This window comes from Cuculus canorus, chromosome Z (assembly GCF_017976375.1).
Source record: "Cuculus canorus isolate bCucCan1 chromosome Z, bCucCan1.pri, whole genome shotgun sequence".
Taxonomy (NCBI): Eukaryota; Metazoa; Chordata; class Aves; order Cuculiformes; family Cuculidae; genus Cuculus; species Cuculus canorus.
This window is the reverse complement of record NC_071441.1, coordinates 74883816-74900141: the sequence shown is the minus strand read 5'-3', so window position 1 is coordinate 74900141 and position 16326 is coordinate 74883816. Positions and strand designations below refer to the sequence as shown.

Below are 16326 nucleotides of genomic sequence, written 5' to 3'. Positions count from 1 at the left end.
GAGGAGATCTTACAGCGACCTTCCAGTACCTGAGGGGGCTACAGAAAAGCTGGGGAGGGGTTACTCGTAAAGGCTTGTGGGGATAGGACCGGGGGGAATGGCAATAAACTGGAGAGGGGCAGATTGAGACTGGACATTAGGAACAATTTCTTCACCAGGAGAGCGGTGAGACACTGGAACAGGGTTCCCCAGGGAGGCTGTGGCTGCTCCATCCCTGGAAGTGTTCAAGGCCAGGTTGGATGGGGCCTTGGGCAGCCTCCTCCGGTGGGATGTCCCTGACTATGGCGGGGGGGGGGGGTGTGGAACTGGATGAACTTTAAAGGTCACTTCCAACCCTAACTATACTATGATACTATACTATGATACTATGAGGCTATATTGGTGAAGGGTTTAGAGGGGAAACCATGTGAGGAGCTGCTGAAGCGCTTTGATCTCTTCAACCTGGAGTAGACTGAGGGGAGACCTCATTGCGGTCTACAGCTTCCTCACAAGGGGAAGAGGAGGAGCAGGCGCAGAGCTTTTCTCTCTGCTGAGCAATGAAGTAGACACGAGGGAATGGCAGGAAGATGTGCCAGGGGAATCTTTGGTTTGATATTAGGAAAAGTTTCTCCAGTCAGAGGCTGGTGGGGCACTGGAGCAGCTCTCCCGGGAAACCGTCACAGCACCAAACCTGCCAATACCGCAGAAGCCTTTGGACAAGGCCCTAAGGCACAAGGGGTGACTGTTGGAGTTGTCCTGTGCAGGGGCAGGAGGTGGACTTGATGATCCTTGTGGGTCCCTTCCCACTCAGGACATTCCATGATACTATGATTTATGGATGTCAGCTGCCTTTGGAAGTGCTGAATATTCACTAGAGATATATTTCCATACACAAGACACGATTCTTTTTGCTGTAAAAAGAGATGTTGGAAACCTTTTATAAGTGAGGAATCAATGGTGCCTGTGACATCTGATGTCCCCTTTCTCTCATTGTAGTCACAAAGTGGAGAAGGGGTTCCCCCTCTTCCCATTTGATCGATGACTAAAGAACAAGGCAAATCCAGCTCCCGAGGACAGGAAAACAAAGGATATCAAGTGGCTGGGTGATAGCGTATCTGAGAAAATTCTAGGCGAGATAGTGGCATTTTGAACTCCATTGCAGGTGCTGTCCATTCTGGTGATCCTCCTGTTAACAGGAGTAGTCACTTCTTACTAAGTATTTGGAAAGTACAGTAGAAAAGTCTATGGGAAGAGCTTATTGCAGCTTTTCAATCCTTATAGGATTTTGTAGGAAGGTAGGAGAGACACTTTGTACTTTTACAGTATGTTTAGATTGTACATTTTTTACAATGAGGGTTGTGAGGCACTGGTCTAGATTGCCAGAGAGGGTTTGGATATTCCATCCCTGGAATTTTTCAGGATCAGGTTGGATGAGGCTATGAGCAACCTAATCCAGTGGAAGATGTCTCTGCCTATGGCAGGAAGGTTGGACTAGGATGATCTTTAAAGGTTACTTCCAAGTCATTTTGTGATTTTGAATTGTCTGCAAGCAGTTCAGACTGTGTACTGTGAAATTAATTGGTGGAATTAGTAGGTTTAAATTGCAGTAGGTATCCAAAGACTGTTTGTAATGCATACTGGCTGTCTAAAACGTCATTAAAGTTTATATAAGTAGCAGCTACCAGAAGTTCAGGTCTGCACCCTGAAACCAGCTCTCTTCAGGTACTCCAGCTCTTTCTTTCTCCACTGTTTTCTCTTGATACAGCCAGAATCTTTCTGTGACAGGGAACAGGGAGCGAGGCAGGGTTATGTACCCATTTGCTCACGTCTATGGTCAGAGAGCCATGAATGAAGGAACTGACACTGTCTCCTTTCTGCATCACTGCTAAAGCCATCAATATCTTTCAGTATGTAAGAAGAAACAAAATGTTTCCTTCTCCAAATTTGCTTTTATGCCATTAACTGGGTCTTTCATCTGGCTGAGCTGGTAGCTGCTGTCTTGGTGACTCCAGCCCCAAGACTTCCATTGGGTGTAGCAGATGCTGGAAAGGTCAGCCTTGTGGCTTCTCTCTTTGCATAGCTGTAGCTCACAGAGGTAAATCTCGTTTCAGAGGACAACAATATTCTTGGAGTCCTTGTCTCCCCTCTTTTTTCCTGCTGAGATTCCAATTTGGATATCAAGAAGTAGGTATCTGTCCATAAAAGAGAAGCAAATCTTCCAGTAGTTTTTATTGTCTTGTATAAGTTTTACTGTAGCATGTAGTCAGACCTACTCCACAATGCTCACTTTGTCACCATCTCCAGGGCCAGGATTCCCAGAACTGTTTCGTAGAGGACGAAGGATAAAGCACTTCCATATATGCAGTATCATAAACGGCAGATCTGTGTCACAGTAAATGGCTAGGAAAGCTCGGGTTCGTCATGATGATAAAGACACTGTAGGGATCCCTAAGAAATGTACACTCCCAAGCAAGACAGAAATTCTTGGATTACCTCCCAGGAGATGCAATACTTTGGGGCTGCAGTTGCCTCTGCCAGGCACAGATGCTGAGCACTTTGTACACAACACTGGTATTTTGCTGGGCTTCAGTGACCTTGGCAGTGTCCATAATAACTATAATATGAAGAAAGCTACTTAAGAAATGTTAACACATCTTCTTAAGTGCTGATGGGAATGGGTTAACGACCGCTGTTGATTTGTAAATAGATAAACAAGCCGCTCATCCTTTCTTTTGATGTGCACCATTCGTTTTATTGTGTTACATTTATCACATCATATTATTTTAGCAACTGAAACAAGGGGTTACACAGAAAAAGCATTCAGGACATGGAGAGTTTATTGCCGAGTTCTGTTTAATGTAGTATAGCAGCAGAACGGAGGAGGAGAGCAAGTGCTGCATGGTCACCAGCTCTCCGCATGTTCTGTAGAGAGAACTGGAGAAATGTACCGTATACTGCTGTGATAACTGATCATCAGTTGTAAAATAACCTCATCTGTACTTGCTGATCTTTCCAAGCTAAGGCTTTGGTTAATATTCCAAGTCAGAATGAACAAGAACTCCTCTTTGAAAGGCAGATGTTTTTTTTCTCCTCACCATTACAATGAATTTGGCTTTTAGGAACAAAACATTGAGAGAATAGTTTTGTAGCAGTGGCAGTTCTATGTGTTGTGATCTGCTGGGACATGCAAAGCATGCCACTGAGAGGAAATGGTGCTGCAACTGCCTTGGAGATGGTGATGGTACCTGCTTGCACCTCAGCATTTTCTGTAGTTACAAATGACTGCATGAAATATAAATTTTGAAACGTTTAGATCACTTTTAGAGTCTGTTAGAGGTCTGTACTCTGCAAGTGAACACTAAACTATCTGTGGTATTAAAGTGTTTTTTAAGTCATAGGAGCATTTCCAAATATTTTTATGTAGGAACTGAGAAGCCATCCTTGTTACACACACAGACACACACAGAAGATCCATTTAGGATGGCTCTGCCCAGCTGGCAGCACCAAAACAGCATTGAGGACAGCTGTAGGCACCAGGTTGCCAAACCCACAGCACAGCTGGTGTCTGTAAAGCCCACACCTGTGAGGACTGCCATTTTCCACCATTGCTTTTACCCTCACACTCATAATACTTCAATCTAAACGGAATGGCATGTTCAGTTTTATATCCTGAGCAGTCTGTGGCTACTTTTTTACCTTAAATGTTTGGGGTTTGGATTTAAACAGAAAATATCTGGCAGCTCTTGACGAGAAACTAAACAAGTTTTCAATGAGAAACAGATGTTAAATCCAATTCTTGTGTCCCATCAGCCTGATCTGTAGCATCTAAAGTGTAGGGCAATATGTCCTTTCTGAGAAGCTGACTTTTAGAAGATGTAAAATTAGGACTTGATCACATTGGAATAACTCAATGAGATATGGAGACTTGCAATTTTACTTTATCCTTTTAGTTTAGTTTTGTTTTTTTTTTTTAACTTCTAAGAAACTAATTGTGATTCCTATGTTTTTAGAAAATACAAACTTATCCTAGGCAGTTTTTTTTCATTCTCTGGCTACAGAATAAAAACTGAGGTGCTAGTTTTGCTCACAAGGACAGCAGCTCCCTTCACTGGTGTATCAAATACTCGGTTTCAGGATTGGATTGGTATTTTAAGGATTGTGAGTTTAAATAATCATGATCATTTATTTTACATTAAACATTCTCCTTCCAGGCTCTCCATGAAGGTGTTTATCATCCTGTCCCTGTGTATTTGGGCAAGTATTTGATCTTGTGCCATTAAAATAGTGGAATTACCTCCATCTGGGTGGAAAGCCTGAGCACAAAATCATACTGAGCTATAAGGGACTAAGCATAAAGAGAAAAACAGGACAAGTCAGATGTGTATTACAACTTGAGCCAATCCTGTGCACAGCCTCAGGAGAGGCAATTTATCCACCTGAGCCCCAGAATAGCAGAGACTCATGGTGGGGTTGGTGTTGATGGCATCGTGACTGCTGCTGGCATGCTATGATTTAGCAGGGGTTTCTGTGTCAGCTGTTGAAGATCCGACCAGGATGCAACTTCCAAATTGGATGGGTCTGATCTAGTGGGATGTGTCCCTGCCCATGGCAGGGGAGTTGGAATTAGACGATCTTTAAGGTCCCTTCTAATTAAACCATTCTATGATTCTATGATTCACAACACACTTTTTGGCTGGTTAAGGCCTCCTCTTTGGCTGACTATTACTGCTCCAACAAACATTTATTTATTCTTGGTGCCTTGTGGGCACAGATGTTTCCCAAAGCATTATCAGAGGGCTTTTTCTTCTGCCTTTGGATTTTCTTTCTTGCACTGCTCTGCAACACAATGTCACAAATACTGGAGAAGCAATGCTTAAAAACAGCTTGAAAATAATAGTGGCTTTTGTTGACAGGTTCACATGCATTGCAGGACTCACTGGACTTATATCAAAAAGTAGTTGTTTGCAGCTGCCAAAATAGGATGTGACTGTTAGAAACTCTAAGTTTTTTGTGGCACTTCATCCCTGATCTTCAGATCTACTGTATTTTTCCATAATAGTTTGCTGTCTTCCATTTTACGGATGTCTGTGTCGCAGCAGTGTCATAGAATCATAGAATCACCAGGTTGGAAAAGACCTTTTGGATCATCGAGTCCAAACATTCCTATCTGCCACTAAACCATGTCCCTGAGCACCTCGTCTACCCATCTTTTAAATACTTGCAGGGATGGTGACTCCACCACCTCCCTGGCAGCCTGTTCCAGTGCCCGATGACTCTTTCTGTGAATTTTTTTTTTCCTGATGTCCAGCCTGAACCTCCCCTGGTGGAGCTTCAGGCCACTCCCCCTTGTCCTGTCCCCTGTCACCTGGGAGAAGAGCCCAGCTCCCTCCTCTCCACAACCTCCTTTCAGGCAGTTGTAGAGAGTAATAAGGTCTCCCCTCAGCCTCCTCTTCTCCAGGCTAAACAACCCCAGCTCTCTCAGCCGCTCCTCGTCAGACTTGTTCTCCAGCCCCTCACCAGCTTCGTTGCTCTTCTCTGGACACACTCCAGAGCCTCAACATCCTTCTTGTGGTGAGGGGCCCAGAACTGAACGCAGCGCTCAAGATGTGGTCTCCCCAGTGCCGAGTCCATGGACACAATCCCCTCCCTGCTCCTGCTGGCCACGCCTTTTCTGATCCAAGCCAAGATGCCATTGGCCTTCTTGGCCACCTGGGCCACTGCTGGCTCATGTTCAGCCTCTGTCAATCAACACCCCCAGGTCCTCCTCCTCCAGGCGGCTTTCCAGGCCCTCCTCCTCTAATGTGGAGCAACACGGGGGTGTTGTGCCCCAAGTTCAGGGAGGTGCATCTCTCTCTGAGTTGCTCTGTGAGCTGCAAGTGTTGATCAGGAGATATCTGCAAAGAGGTAGGATGTGGGAAGGGCGTAGTTTGTAGCCATTCATATTTGTTTTGTCTTGCTTTGTTTAAATCTTTCCTAAGGTGCTAGTGGGATAGTAGTAGCTGTCTGGCATGAACAATTAAGTCATGTAGTTATGATTAATTCATAATGACATCTACCAACATGAATGTAACTATAGCTAACACACATAACTTGTATTTATAACGAGCTTCTGACAAGTATCAGTCCCTGCTTATGAAAACCATCAATCTGAAATGCATCTGGAAATCAAGTTTCAGGAGCAAAAGGTGCTGGTTCTTCAGCTGAGAGCTGCAAAGGGCAGTGTCACCCTCCAGCTTGCAGATGGTGTGCCTGCTGTGTGGCGATTGTCCCTGCTCACAGCATCATCCAGGCCTCACCTGCCAGTGGCTGTGCCAGATGTTGCCTCATAAACTAGGTCCTCCTGGATTCAGTGCCTCAGGCCGAGGAGTTTTGAAACATATCATAGTCATTGTGCTTTTCTCTGCAAAACCAACTCAGCGGTTCCCCAGAAATAAACCAGGGGAAATGTTGTCCCTTGCTCATGTCAGGGAGCATCCAGCATCCAACACCCGCAATGCCTTCAGACCAAGGCGGGTGCGGGGGTCAGCAAATAATCTTTGTTGAAATTGCTCTTCCTGATATTTGGGTATCGGGGATCAGAGTTTGCAGCAAGGAGAGCATCTCTCTTTGACCTCAGGTGTCCTGCTACCTAGAGAACCAGAAGAAAGCAGGGCTCTAGTTTTGAATCTGGTCCCTAGGCAGCAGGGAATTACTTGCAGTTGTGTTCTGCAGACACAGTTCTCTATCACAGACTTTGCTCAGTGCTTGCAGGTAAGATCAATACCATATTTTACTCAGGCTGTATTATATTCTTCCCATTGGGCAGCAACAGCTGATGTTCTTGTCCATAGTTGTGATTCAGAGGCACCAGTGTCCTGGCAGGCTCTCCTTGTGTCCAAAAGATAATGAAAGAAATGGAACAGGTTTTTCTCGAAAAACGTTCTCTCCCCTGAGGCACAGTGTTTTCCTCCAGCGCAATTTAAACTTGAATAACAAAGAAGTCGATTGCTAAGCTGATTCTGCTTTGCCATTACAGCAAAGAACTAAGATGTTTTTTTGCTGCTGATGCTAAATAGAAAACACTTTTAAGTGATAGCTGGAGCACGAGATGAATTGAGTTTGGCTTCCTAAGGTGCATGAGAATGAAGTGTTGATTTTGCAATAGCTGATGAAGTAAAACAAAATCCTAACCACAACTACTTTGTCTGTGGGAACAGACAGGATAGTATTCAGGTTTGGATTTGTATTTTAAGAGATAAATGATGCTTCAGAGCTCAAGATGATGCTGTCTGTGCATACCAGTGGTAAATTTGCAGGAAACTTCCCTAATTCATGTCCGAGGAGTGTCTCAAAATAGAAGATAATATTAATTCTGCAATTCTTTGTGTAACCTATAAATAACAAAATGTCTAACAGTGTCCCAGTATTCATAGAAAAATCCCTCTATTTTGCTTTGCATAATTAATTTGGCATCCAGGCTGGACTCAGAAGCTGTTTTCACAAATACATATAGAGAGCAAGCAATCTCTTGTAGTGTGTGAAGCCCAAATCTGCTCAGAGTTTTGCCAATATGAATCCAAAGTCATTGTGCTCAAGTCAATGGAATTAGTAGGGATTTACCCCAGAGAGAATGAGAGAATTTGACTTATTTTGTGTATGACGAGCAATTATTGTTCAAATTGTGGCTTGATGAAAACAAACAAGTGCTGATTTCAAACGCTTTTCTTTATGGTAGGTAAAGTATGGTCCTGATAACACTAAAACCATAGTAAGTATGTAACTGATATGTTCATGTGCATCATTTTGACAAACAAAACGTGAAACAGACAGCACAGACACTTAAAAACTTCGAAGTATTTTGCATAAATGTCAAGGTACTCTTCAGGTGCTCTAAGACAAACATACACTGAAGTGCTTCAGTAGAAGGCAGAATGATTGGTGTTTTGCATGAATCAACATTAAGCAAATATGGAGAATAATCAGTGAATTCCCAACTGGAAATACAGGGAAGCGCAAACAACCATTACCACTGTAGAGGTAAATACATCCTGCTAAATGGATGCATCTGAGTGTAGCTCTGATACACACAGCTTCAAAGCAGTTTGTGTTGGCTTGGTTTTATATACAAGTTAAAGATGGCATGTTGCAGGCTTCTCCCACTGCTGTGGCGTAGGAGGGTTTAGTTCTTGCTCACCTTGTGCGGGCAGCCTGGAGGTTTGAGTTTGCAGATCTCTTTGAGGATGACTGTAATAATGAGAGAGATGAGGTTTGCTATGTGTGTGGTAGGTCAGCTCCAAGAGAAGTAAAAGGCAGAGATGCTGGAGGGTGGCAGTGCATTGCAGGCTGCCGCCAGGACGCTGATACCTCTAGGATGTTCCACATCTGCAGTCCCCTTGGAGCTTTCATCCCCTCTTTTTCCCTGCCTGTGCTCAGAGCATGGCTGAGCTCTTGCTTCTGCTTTTGCTCTTCCTTACCCAAACTCCTTGATGAATCTTCACTAGCTCTGCTGTCTTGCTACACCTGTCGAATCATTCATGTGGCATATCCCTTAATTTTTTTCTAGCAGGGATCACTCTTGCTAGACAACAGTTAGGGACCATCATTTGCTCCAGCTCAGTTCTCCATATTCACCATACAAGAAGAGGACCTGAAGGGATCTGCAGTCACTACCATAATTGGTGCTAAGCAGTCGGAAAAACTGGAGTCAGAAAAACTTGAATTTCTCAGCCAAAGAACTCTTCTGCCTGAAGATATTCCTTGCTTGTGGAGCGAAGGGAATTTGGCGTGCTTTTAGCTAGAGGATCTCAGTCTCCACTTGTCAGTCTTTATAGCTTTACAATAATTTTAGCAATGATTTTCAAGCAAGTGTTTTCGTATTCTGGCCATGGGATTTATGAATTTATAGTATCAGCTGTTTCTGCAAGGCAGGGAAATGGATTTTAGTTCTTCCAGAGATGCTGCAATGTAACCTGATACTGATTTTATGCTGTCTGTATCTTGCACTAGAAATTACCATTTCTGAATGGAGTTTTTTATCAAAGAAACTAGTGTCTGTTATTTCCTTTATTGAGCTTCTATATGCCCATGAAAAGCAGTAATATGTTTGCAGTCCATAGCAAATCAGTTCTGTTTAGCTTGCTCAAACTTTCACTGATTTCTGAAATCTTTATGCTGACAGCTAAACAGGGGTGTCAGATGGGGATTCAATATCTACCAGATGAAAAAAAATGAACCAAATTTCACTTGATTGAGATAATGTTTGGAACAAAAGAGTCTGCATGAGTGGCTGTATTAAAAGCTTTATGTTGACTCTGCATTGGGAAAAAAGCAGGGTTTGGAGACTGGCCTGAAAGCGAAGCATTTCCATACTGACACTGTAGATTACTGTATTTTAGCAGTGTTCTGGGCACTTAGAATAGTCGTTCCTTGACCTTATGGGTGAGATTTTTCTTTGGACAAAAACACCTAAATGTAAGCATCTTCCTGTGAGCAGTGGCCCACTCAGCATGCCTGTGGTAAGGCTGGGAGCCTGCACTCTCCCTTTTGCTTTTGCAGCCTCTCTTTGGGGCTCCTCTTCTTATTGTGTGTGTTGACTCAGCACTGGTAGGAGAATTGTTAATAAATAGTACAGATGGACAGAAGCATCCTAAGGCTAACTTAATGGTCTGATCAAGCAACAGCTTAGGTGAAGAGACACAGACTTTTGGGGCATCCTGTCCATATGTGGACAGAGTCAGATGACCGATGTCAATAGCTAAGAAGGGGACGTGGGAATGTCATGGTCTGCAACTTACGTTTGATCAAAAAGGCATGGATGCAAAGCTATCCATCCATGGAGAGGCTGGGATTTCTGCCAAAGTATATCTTGATGTGTAGAACCGGCAGAAATATATATGAGAAGTTGTTTTCACATTATGGAAGCCAAAATTTATTGCAGAGCTTTGTACAAAGTTCACGTTTGAAGTCCTGCTAAGACGGGTCAAACAGAAACTCTTGAGATGTGCAGCTGGTAAAATATTGGTGTCTTTTTGGAGTTCCTCTCTCAACTGACTCTGCGGAGGAGATGTTAATGGGGTTGAACTGGCCCTCCCAAACTCAACTTTGAGAGCAGATCTCTTTGAGGAGCTTAAATGTTCCCCAGTATAACCCTCACCAATGTCAGACCGCTAAAAGCAAAGCCACTACATATTGACAGCTCATACATTAGTCAGGGAAAAGGGAGACTTTGTGGGTGCACTTGGAAACTTCAAAGGTAACCATGAAATCCCTGTGGATGCTCTATTTGCATTCAGTGATTGCTTCTGTTGAAAAGGAGCCTTAACAATAGGATACAGCCAAATCTGGAGCAATTTACCCAAACCTCATTCTTTCCTGAAAAACTGCTATAATTGATTTGTCACTGTTGGACCAGCAACAACCCCAAAAGAAATCCTGAACTGACTGTGTGCACCAGTATCAAAAGATGGCAAACCAGCAACCTTTCTACTTCATCATTTCATAAGGAAATATTGTGGTTTTGTTGGTTTGGTATTTTTTCTTTCACCCTTTATTTTGACAATATAAACTGAATGGATTATTTCTTTTAACTTTACCCGGTAATAAGCATATATTCCACATCAGACTGATGCAGGTGGAAGATAAGAAAAATGAATAAAAATGTGGCCAGACCTACTTACACACAGTTCCTGTAAAAATTATTTGGGAGGCAGATGTTTTCCAACAGTGGCATGGTTTTAAGAGCTGGCATCTTTGCACCACGGTGGTGCATCTTTGCTGAGTATTACAGCCCACTATTCTGAGAATATTCACAGCACTGACGGAGATGAATCTTCAGCAGGAAGTTCAGATCTCTTGAGTGGTGTAGAGGGGTTTCTAACAAGGAGAAGACTGGAAATTTCATAAGACCATCCAAAAAGAAAGTAAGGAATTTGGTGGGAAGGGAAGATCTACCTTGCATGATGAAACAGATACAGTACTTGAGCTATTTAATGTCTGTATTTTTTTAATCTTTCCCTTCACAGCTGGAGCACTAAAGTAGCAAAACTCATCTTTCTAGCCCGGATTCTACCCTCGGTTAGAAGTGTGACTTCCACAGAAATCCAATTTCAAGCTTTTCAGCTAATTTGGCTTTATTGTCCCAAATCATAAAGTAAAAGATATATACATTTGGGATTTGTAAGGTCAGACATGTTCTCTCAAAGCCAGAATATCCGATTATTCAGGAGCAAACTCCTGGGGTGGTTAGGAAATAACTGTAGACTGCAGTTCTTCTCATCTTATATGGTGGACGTTGTTGCCAGCAAAGTGACTTGGGATACAAAAGTGCTGCCCACACCTCCCCACACCCCAGCCTATCAGGGCAGCCTTTTCTGCCTGCCGAGTCTTCAAGCTGCAGAGATGTTCCCCCCCCAAAAAGATGACACCCATCAGCTGTCAGTGGTTGATCAAAAAATAAAAGAAATGCAAAGAAAGACAACAATCCTGGATCCAGACTGCTGAATTTCCCATGGCTTTGAAGGAAGCTGTTAAATAAGCTGTGTTTGCGTCCAGGTGTCTTTTCCAGAGAGAGCTAACATCAATGTTAGTATTAAACTTTTATATTCTTCCCTCAAATAAAGTCATGTGTCCTGTTTCCATGACATCAGTGGAAAGTGGTGACATCATTTACTTGCAGAACTGGCAGCACAGCTGTAGTGATGGGTGTAGTGAAGGGTCATCAGGGCTCTTTTCCCCTTCCAGGGGTGCTCTGTGGCACTTGTCAAATGCAGTGACATGCTGGTGTCACCAAACAGCCCCCGCTTTTGTCCCTCTGTGTAAAGTTAATTAAAATGGTGCTAAACACAGCGTATGCTCAGTAATGACATGAGATACTCAGACAAGGCTCAGCGCATCTGTCCTGGTAAAAATTGCTCATCTACGTGCGGCTTGATTGCAGTGGAGCGTGGAGGCTGAATTTGGGGTTGTGAACCTAAAGTGCAGATTTGTACATATTCATGGCTTGTGTTTTCTTGAAACCGTGAGACTCCCATTTTGGGAATTAGAGAAGGGTTTTGATTTTTAATGGGATAGTATTGTGGCTTGTTGATGGTGTTGTCTTAGAAACCTAATTTTCTTGTATCCCATTGTCTCTTTTGTTAGTAGTTGGAAAGTGAAAGTAGATCAGTCTGATTATTATTTTCTTCCATAAGGATATTAAGGTTAAATGTATAGATGATGTGATGGATATTAGGAGGGACTTCTTTACTGAAAGAATGGCAAAGCACTGGCAGAGGCGGCCCAAGACAGAAAAATTTGTTTACTGAAAGAGTGGTGAAGCCCTGGCAGAGACTGCCCAAGGAGGTGGTGGAGTCTCCATCCCTAGGGGAGGGTTCAAAAAACATGTAGCCATGGCACTTTGGGGCATGGTTTAGTAGGCATGTTGGTATTGTGTTGACGGTTGGACTTGATCGCTTCCAAACGTAACGATTCTGTGATTCCATGTCTATACCCTTAGAGGTAGAGCATACCAGTTGAGGAATGGGTTTAACTTGATATAACGTGGGAGATGTAACTTGACAGGTTCTGCCTGTCACGTACATCTTACCAGTCCTAGCACTTCTCTAGCAGCTAACAAAAACTCACTGAAAAAACCTTTCTGAGCTTTCCAAAGGTCTATGGGAACTTACAGAGTGTTGTGATGACTTTTTGTCTCCCTTTTCACAGGGAAAATGCCTTCGGCCTCCTGCCTGACAGCAAGAAGCTGAACACAACTTGACCTCACGCCCTGAAAACAGGAGCAGGGCCAAAGTTTACTGAGCATCTGTGGGGAAAACAGGGGATGATATGTTAAAGGCACTTTTCCAGAACAAAAGTTTGCAAAGGCATGCTCAGCTGTTACTGTCGCTTTGGCAATGCCTATAGGATGGTCTGACAGTGATAAGTACTTCCATGGTACAAATAAGTTGCAATAAGCTTTGAGGTGGCCAGACATAAAAGGCTGTTGTAAGCCAGTACAGAAATAGTATGACTTAATGATGTAAGCCCACTGTTTTCAAAGCAGAGTTGACACAGTGCTGAAAACCATGAAGCAATCAGTGGTGAATCACTGGGGCAGGGTGGATTACGAGTCTTCTTCTTGTTTAATGGCTAATGCGAGGATGTCGTCTGTCTCTATGCTCTATGCCAAACATCTCCCGTTGGCATGTGTGAATGCTAACAGAAGGAAGGTGAAATGAAAACACTGTTCTTACATATTACTCATATGAAAGCTGTGGATTTCATACATCCCTATTCACAAGAAATCTCCTCTTCCTTTGAGCCCATAACCAAGCCAAAGGATTCTCTTTATCAGAGAGTGCAGTGACAGGATGAGGGGGAATAGTTTTAAGCTGAAAGAGGGAGATTGAGTTAAATATTAAGAAGAAATTCTTCATGATGACAGTGGTGAGGCACTGGTGCAGGTTGCCCAGAGAAGTCACAGCTGCTTTTGGGAGGTGATCAGTGCCAGGTTGGATGGGGCTTTGAGCAACCTGATCCAGTGGGAGAGAGGGTGGAACGGGGTGATTTTGGGGTTCCTTCCAACCCAAACTTTCTGTGATTCTATGATTCTTAAAATTTGGCGCTGATCATCACTTACTCTATTTAGTACAATAATATCTCCTTACTATCCTCTTTAGATCAGTGAAAAGGCTAGGAAAATAGTTCAGTGTTTTCTTCTATCTTGGTGCAATTAGAGCCATTGAAAATAAGTAATATTTTCTAACCAGTTCTACATGAGTGGCCTGGGTGTTGCTCTAGCACTCTGTCTCCATGTTCTTCAGTTAAAATGTTGATCCCCAGTATAGATTTTGTCTCTTTTGAACACATATGTGATATAGTGAAGAAAAGATGGACACTAACGAAATACATAACAGTTACATTTCACCTGTGAAGAAGGTGCATTTTCACAGGATTAGTCCTGAAAAATCACATACTTATCAGTCAGACTGTGCAAGGCAAAATCATGAATTGTAGCCCTTCCTCCAGGTTGTAGGTCTAAGCCTGAAGTATCATTATTAGTTAATGACCATCAAGTTCTAAAGCCATCAGGATGCTTGGTGTGGCCATAGGCAAAGTTTCATAAATTCTTCCAATTCCTTATGTACTTGAACCAACCAAGACACGTCCTTCAGAACAGTATCCTGTTTTCAAGCCTTAATTCTTGCTCAGACTTCACACATCATCCTGCTTCAGAAACGTGTGTCTGAGTGTAATTTGAATTTATCTCACTTTACCTTGTGGCCATTGGATCTTGTCATGCCTTTCTCCACTTGAGTAAAAGCCTTTTTTAAACTCGTGTCTCTCACAAGAAGATATTTATGTGTTGTAATAAAGACACCACTCAATCTCCTGCCTGGAAAGATAAATTGATAGAGCTTTGAGAGTCTAACTTAAGCCCTTTCCTACCTTATACTCCTCATGATTTAGCATTTGGTCTGTGGTAAAGTCTTCAGAGCAACTGAAATGCAAAATTTCTGTCTGTTGAGATTTCACACAAATACATTATCAGAGCAAACAGGACAGCATGCATTGTGTTGGCATGTGCATAAATGAAAAATGGCTCAATAGCTTAACTCTAACACTTCACATAAGTTCATCTGTTATATGTAATACATGCACACGCATTATGGTAGGGGAGGCGATGTGTTCACAGAGAAGGATTTTATTTTCAGCAACGTTTGTCCTAATTCAATACCTCTTTGCCCATGTAAAGTGTCTCCAGCGGTTTTAATCTGTTGTGATAATGTTTAGTAATCATGCTCAATCCTTAGCAGCTGATGTCCTGTCCAAGAGATGAGTTTCAGTAGTGGGTGCAGCAATCCATCTTTATTTTAAAGCAGTAAATTTGGGCATTACTAGGATTTATAATGTATAGGATGAAGGATTTCTCCTGGTGTCCTGATCTTTTTATCTCCTTCCACAGTTTACGAGGTGGTGACAGTGACAGGTGATGTCCGGGGAGCAGGAACGGACGCCAATGTCTTTGTTACCCTCTTTGGAGAGCATGGGATCACTCCGAAGACTCATCTCACAAGCAAGTGAGTATCTAGTAGGAAATCCGCATCCTTGAGGCCTCTTCCTCAGTTATTTTTATTGCATTTTGATGAAACGTAATATTGTGCTGATGGATGCGGAGGGAATAAACATAGAAGTTATTTTGAGATCACCAGGGAAATATGATTTTTTGCCATTTCATATTTCTTACCAAAATTCCTTGCAAACCTGCATTCCTTTCTGTAGGTGGGAATGCGTGTTCAGATCCATATTATATAATGCTCACACTTGTAAGGTGTGGGGATGCTTACTTTTCTTAATGTTTAAATTAGGAGCTCCCAATTTAGAAGCTGTCAATATTCATCACTTGTTGGAGTGGGCATGAAGGGCCATGTTCACATGCCTAAATCCCACTGAGGTGTCAATGCTAAGTCAGGTATAGAGAGATAAATGTCCTTGAATGTTTCCAAAGAGTAACTCAGTGGGTTTCAAGTAATGCTGTTGATGGGTAACCACCCACACCCAATCATAGGAAATCTGAGGCAAGCAGAAATGGAAGAATCTAAGCTGATGCCTAATTTAGGCTATTTCCATCCTATCTGCTGTGTGCTTGGTTGCACGCCATTATGGTTGCACACCTCTGTGGTGGCACTGTTCTGTTTTCCTCCAGCTGATGCCAACGCCACCCTCTGGATGCAACTTTTCAATTCTTACCACTGCTTTGAACCTAATAGAAACCATACTTTATTATTTAGAAGCCTACTATGAGGCTTTTGACTCTCTCAATACCTTTCTATATCTAAAAAAACAACAACAACAGCGAGCATTGGGGCCAGCACGAGCTAAGCTCCAGTGAGAAAAAGGTGACTTTTAACAAAGTCCCAACTAATGCTATACTAATTTTCCTTTAGGCAGACAATTACACTAAGAAAGAGCAGAAATCCATTCTCCATAGGGTCTAGGAAAGGCTGTGTGTCTCTGTTATTTTTGTGTTCTTATTGTTTTAGTTTTCTTGAAAATGTGCTTCAGAAACTATTAATCCTGTGCTAATGTCACACGGTAACTTCACATTTTCTCCATTTCTACAGCGCCGACAAGAGGTACCTGCAGCTATTTTAAATTTTACCCTCAAAAGAGCTTCTCTTCCCAGTGAAGCAACTCAAACATGAGAGTCTGTAAAGAAAATGATATGGGAATGGTAAAGAAAATACATGAAATTTCAGCCCTGTTTGCCATATTTGTAATTCAGAAATCGGAGCTTAGCCAAAGGAGTTTTATTATCTCAGCACCTCTAGAACTGATTGTGTGTGGTGTATCTTTGCAGAATGCTTTGTGTCCATTCTGTGATTTCCACAC

At 42.6% G+C, this 16326-nt stretch overlaps 1 protein-coding gene across 1 annotated transcript in view; it reads left to right on the top strand.

Annotated features, from left to right (window-relative positions):
* Nucleotides 1–16326, top strand: part of LOXHD1 (lipoxygenase homology PLAT domains 1) — a 186826-nt gene that overhangs the window by 38601 nt on the left and 131899 nt on the right. The window contains exons 2-3 of the mRNA XM_054054590.1: nucleotides 14900–15014; nucleotides 16059–16070. Coding sequence (XP_053910565.1) covers nucleotides 14900–15014; nucleotides 16059–16070 — 127 coding nt within the window. The remainder of the gene's footprint in view (nucleotides 1–14899; nucleotides 15015–16058; nucleotides 16071–16326) is intronic.